The 5852-nt window shown below is 46.0% G+C and overlaps 1 protein-coding gene across 1 annotated transcript; it reads left to right on the top strand.

Annotated features, from left to right (window-relative positions):
* Positions 1-2657: 2657 nt before the first annotated feature.
* LOC147904107 (G-type lectin S-receptor-like serine/threonine-protein kinase SD2-5) lies at positions 2658-5491 on the top strand. The gene has a single exon (XM_087370615.1). It carries the CDS (start codon positions 2725-2727, stop codon positions 5224-5226), a length of 2502 nt encoding a protein of 833 aa, XP_087226741.1. The 5' UTR covers positions 2658-2724; the 3' UTR covers positions 5227-5491.
* Positions 5492-5852: the final 361 nt, after the last annotated feature.

Below are 5852 nucleotides of genomic sequence, written 5' to 3'. Positions count from 1 at the left end.
AAATTTCACAAGAGTGGGGGTGATAATCATACATAAACAAACTTAAAAATTGACAAGAGTGTGGTAGGGGTTGGGGGGGCCAATAAAATTAATAATTTACTTCTAAAAAACTTTGACACAAGGACCAAACATAGATGGGGAAAAAAGGGGGGGAAAAGGGTGGAAATTCTTATTGAGCAAAATGTGTGTGTGTGTGTGTGTGTGTGTGTGTGTGTGTGTATGAATGAGATAAATATTAAGAAAAATTTGTGTGTGTGTGTGTGTGTGTGTGTGTGTGTGTTTGTGTGAATATGTAAGAGTGTAGAAATTGTGTGTGTGTGTGCGTGCGCGCACACATGTGCGTGTCTGTGCGCGCATGCACATTCGTGTGTGTGCATGCATGTGCGCATGTGTGTCCCCCCGCATGCACGCGCACATGCACATGCTCTCTCTCTCTCTGACATGCACGTGTTATGAACCTCGAGCTACTTTCCCTAGTGAGAATTTTGGGGAGCATCTCCAAGGTGCACATATGACACAAATGTGAGTCCTAGATTTTGAAGGCATGTGAATCACCCATGAGTGGCTATTGTGATAGTCCTTCAAAGTATGCAATTCATCACTAAATTCCAAGGACGGATAGACATGCAACAAAATTGACAAGGAGTTTCTTATGTTGATGCAGAAGTTGAAAAGTGGTGCAGTTCTTTTATTTACGTCAAATTTATGTCTTTGTATGAATGGTAAAGTGGTTAAAGTACAAAGGGAACTTTGAATGAAAGAGTGAAATAGGTACTTTCTTTGTATGTATCACATGTGTTCACTATGGTCGCTAGTCAATAAGGCCTTTATAAAAGTAGATGATTGGGGGTGAAGGTAGTGAATGCCTGCCTGAAATTTCTAATTTTGTCTTGTAGTCTTGCACCTACATTTCAAACCTAGAATCCTCATGTTGAGACTATTTTGGTAACTAATACATAGTCAAATGAGGCACACAAAGCTAGAAGACTACCAGTATGTATGAATGTGAATGTGGCTCTCCAAGATTCTTGACAAGTTCTTGTCATTTTGACTCACGTACATGTGTGCTCCGCATCAGGGTGATAATACTTCTGGGAATACTCACATATTGGCCTCTGAAAGGCAGATTTGGTCTCAGTTTTTACTCCATGTTGATCTTCTTGATTTTTGGAAAGAATTACATCCTATGGGTTATACCTTTCCACACAATGTACAATCCTCTTACCAGGCTCGCTTGGATCACTGGTATCCAGTTGATCCACAGCACACACATGCAAAACTGCATGAACATATGCATACGAACACACACATACATGCACTCACTCATGCGTACACTCCACACATGCGCCCGCACACACACACACACATGCATGCATTCATGCAGGCACAGACAAATCTTATTGGTGCACACACATGTAGGCATATACATAAACAAACTCATAGTACAACTAGGCTAAATCTGAATGCTCTTTTGCAAACTTTTGGTATTTAGCCAAAATTTTATTAGAGGGGAGAGAGAGAGAAAGAGAGAGAGAGAGAGAGAGAAAGAGAGAGAGAGAGAGAGAGAGAGAGAGAGAGAGAGAGAGAGAGAGAGAGAGAGATCCCATCTCGTCCCCTTTGCACTACATAGCATTGGTTTCAACTTTGCTCTTTTCTAATTTAGCTCTTTTTCCTTGTGCATGTTTTTAAGTTGTGACATCTTATTACAACTCTAAATTTAGATATCTAGTTTGTGTAATTTGTAAATCTAATGGTATTATTTGTTTTTATGTCTTAGATGCACATGCCATGTCATTGATGCATGGTCTATTGCCTACGTAGGCACCAAAGTGAAGAGACCACATCCGATTTGAATGCATGTTAGTGCACTTTATCTTAGATGCATGCTCTATGTCATTGATGCATGGCCTATTGCCTATGTAGCTAGTAATGAAAACATCGCATTTATGAAGACATAAATCATGGCTAACAAACATCCATGTTTTCATCCAACCAAAATCTAGAGGCGATGAATGGCATCACTTCCTACGTGGTGCTACATATTCCCTTATTGGGGAACTGCACCCTAGCGATTCAAATGGAGCCTATAAATTCCTCTCGAAATGCAACATGAAATAAGGAGTGTTTATTTTCAATGCTGGCTTTCACAAAATGGTTCAAACTTGCCTAAAAAGTCAGGGACCCTAGCCATCCTGTTGTAGTTATCTTTTTCATATTCAACGCTCCACACTAGGAATCGTATCGAATAGTAGGTAAGGGAAAGCGAGAGCGAGAATCTCAGTCGTCTTATGCACACTAAAGCGAACATCATCTAGTTTGTGTTCATCCTCAACCCTCCACACTAGAGCCCCACTATAGTAGGTGAAAGAAAGTGAGACCCCCGCAATGCTCTTGTGCACGGTAAAGCTAACATTCATCTCCTATGACACAATGACTTATGAAGTCCGCCTTGGCCTGGCAATGTAACTCCTTGTACGATGGGATGTAAGTACACTCACCCAAAAGAGAAGGCAAATCATAACCATGTAGGGAGGTAAGTATTGTGAGATGGCGTGTGATTTCTTCGAAAGTTGATGGGACTGGATGGCGTGTCTCTGCGGTCTCAACGTACTAGACGCTCACGACTGTCTCTTCCTTCACTCATCTCTAACAACAAGTCCTTCACTGAGCACTCATCTATAACAACCAGTCCTTCAATTCCTCCACTGCACTTTCTCCTCCGCCATGGCCGCACTCTTGCTACCCCTCCTTGCCTTCCCCTTCTCCTTCTTCATCTCCCCCCTTGCCGCGGCCTCTGCAGCTCTCTTCCCTCTCCACTCTGCATGGACCTTCTCTGCTAACAGTAGCCTCCCCATCCTCCTCAGCGCCAGCGCCTCTTATTCTTGGCAGTTCTACGCTCACCGCCTCGACCCCAGCCTTAAGTTCCTCGTCGTCCTTAGCACTCGCTTCAACACAACCGTTGTGTGGACTGCCAACCGCAACCATCCTGTCTCTTCCCGTGCCACACTCTCTCTGGGAAGAGATGGGAAGCTCATGCTGAAAGATGCCGATGATTTTGTGGCATGGTCGACTAATTCCTCTGGTATCAAGATGGCCCTCATGAACGACACTGGCAACCTGTTGATGCTCAGTGGGAACGATACTGCCAGAGACATCGTGTGGCAAAGCTTCGAGCATCCCACAGATACGCTGGTTGTGGGCCAACGCCTGGTCACTGGCGCAGTTGCTACGTCCAGCGTCTCTTGGGATAGCTTCGCTGAAGGCAACTTCAGTTTGAAGGCCGAACCCGGAGGAGCTGTTCTTTACGCCAGCTTGAACGGAGAAGCAAATGTCCCCTATCAGCTCCTGAACTACATCGTACAAGACACCTCTCTAAATGGTACCCTGCACTCTGTTTGTAATCGCACAGATATCTTATATGCTCCAGATGGATCGTCTGTCGCTCTCGTGCAAGAAGTATTGACGCCACAATGTCAAGAAGCGAATACCGGCATTGTGACTCACGCTGTGCAATTCAGCACTCGCCAAACTGGCGATGGCTTCCGCTTCATGAAAATAGATCCGGACGGGGACATCCGAGCGTACTACCAATCAACTCAGCTCGGCCAAATCGTAGACAATGAGTTCTTTGGTGGGTATTTCAATGCCCTTTGCAAACTTCCAACGTATTGCGGGTCGTACGGTCTATGTAGTGGCGTAAAGAATTGTTCTTGTCCCAATAGTGTCGATTTCAGAGCGGTAAACGCTTCCGATCTTCGGCAAGGTTGCGCCCTTTTACACCCTCTGAATTGCACCAATGCGACCTCCGTTTCCTATCAGCAGCTTCGGGCGCTCCAAGGCGTAGACTATTACGCAAATACATACACTGCTCAAAGAATTATGACCACCGAGGAATGTCAGGAGTCGTGTCTTTCCAATTGCTCTTGTGTTGCCGCCTTCTACAAAAACTCTTCACGTGTTTGCTATCAGTACGACACTATCTCAACAATGGAGTACAATTCTGATCCGACTGTAACCGCCTATCTGAAAGTAGTTGGTTCTCCTCCTCTTAAGAGGAACCGCTCACGTCTGATCCTAGGTGTAGCTGTAGGAGGGTCAGGCTTCATCATCTCTCTTGTTCTCGTCATTGGATTGATTATCCGACATCATCTCATGGCTCCACCGTCGGAAGACGATGCTTTTCTAGAGGCCTTGCCGGGCTTGCCCCCACGCTTTTCATACAAGGAGTTGCAAGCAGCAACAGACAATTTCAAAACTAGTTTAGGCAGCGGTGGCTCGGGATCCGTGTTCCAGGGTACTCTTCGTGATACTACAACAGTAGCCGTGAAGCAATTGGAGATTGCTGAGGCACAGGGTAGCAAGCAATTTCGAGCCGAAGTTGCCACACTGGGGAACATAAATCACATCAACCTGGTGCGGCTGCGCGGCTTCTGCGCGGAGGGATCGCACAGGCTCCTGATTTACGAATACATGTCCAATGGCTCACTGGACCGGTGGATTTTTCACGACAATACAGGCCAGCGACGATCTCTCCCTTGTGAGACCCGTTACAAAATCGCTGTGGACACGGCACGAGGATTGGCCTTTCTCCATGACGAGTCGAGAGATGCTGTAGTGCATTTGGATGTGAAGCCTCAGAACATACTACTGGACGAGAATTTCAACGCAAAGCTGGCAGATTTTGGGCTGTCGAAACTGCTGGACAGGGCGCAAAGCCGAACGGTGACAGCAATGAGAGGAACGCCGGGGTACATGGCACCGGAATGGTTTCTAAACCTGCCTATCACGGACAGGAGCGACGTGTTCAGCTACGGGATGGTGCTGCTGGAGTTGATAGGAGGGCGGAAAAATCTGGTTCTATCGGTGGCAACCGAGGAGTGGTATTTTCCGGCATGGGCAGTGCAGCATGCGGAGGCGGGAAAGGTGATGGAGGTGGTTGACAGGCAGCTACAAGGGAGTGAAAGTTGGGAAGCTGCAGAGGAGGAGAAGGTGGAGCGACTGATAAAAGTGGCGTTCTGGTGCATACAGGATGATCCGAGCTCGAGGCCAGCGATGAGCACAGTATTGCTGATGTTGGAGGGGCACGTTGAGGTGCCTGATCCGCCTCTCGACTTGACTTACGTTGTGCGAGCACGCCGCAGATCCCCGCTAGCTCAGGATGCTGCTCCTCGTCGTCTCTCTCGTCCTTCCGCGGATTCTCCCTCTGCAATCGTCCTTGTAAATTAACAAGCTGATTTGCCATACCCTTCAACACCACCCTTATAGTCTCTGCAAATTCTCGATTAATTTGGTTCACATGTCTGGTAGAGCTGCTGTTGTCGCTGCTCCTCGTTCCTCCTACTGCAGTCTTGCCTCTCCAAATATTGAACACGCAACTAAACTATACTCCGTCCTAGGTCGTGTCTAGGGTAGGTTAATAAGGACTGGCTAGTTACAAATAACTTCCTCCAAATTTGTTGGCTGGTATCATCTAGGCACACTTTGATGAATAAAAGCTCTTTATACATCAATCATGCACACTTTGATGAATAAAAGCTCTTTATACATCAATCATGCACTTCTTCTTTCTACATGGTATCCAATACCCTTGACGTTTCAATGTTTGTTGGCTTGGAGGTAGCCTTAGCAATGGTTCTACTATGGCAAAGCTCAAATAGGGGAGTTTTTAAATTTCATAAATTCCAAATTTTCCTCATTGGCCTTTGTTAAAACTATTAGCCCAAAAAATGGGGCAATTATGCACAATGAACTATTTTGGCTTTCTCTCTCTCTCTCTCTCTCTCTCTCTCTCTCTCTCTCTCTCTCTCTCTCTCTCTCTCTCTCTCTCTCTCACCGCGTATAAGCCATCCTTC

This window comes from Dipteris shenzhenensis, chromosome 3 (genome assembly GCF_047967505.1).
Source record: "Dipteris shenzhenensis isolate YYH24624 ecotype China chromosome 3, Dip_SZ_1.0, whole genome shotgun sequence".
In the NCBI taxonomy this organism is placed as follows: Eukaryota; Viridiplantae; Streptophyta; class Polypodiopsida; order Gleicheniales; family Dipteridaceae; genus Dipteris; species Dipteris shenzhenensis.
The sequence above is the reverse complement of the archived record's forward strand: the minus strand, read 5'-3'. Positions and strand labels throughout refer to the sequence as shown.

Bases quoted from the DNA above. Each gene is read 5' to 3' on its own strand.
- LOC147904107 (XM_087370615.1), top strand. From the start codon at position 2,725: ATGGCCGCACTCTTGCTACCCCTCCTTGCCTTCCCCTTCTCCTTCTTC.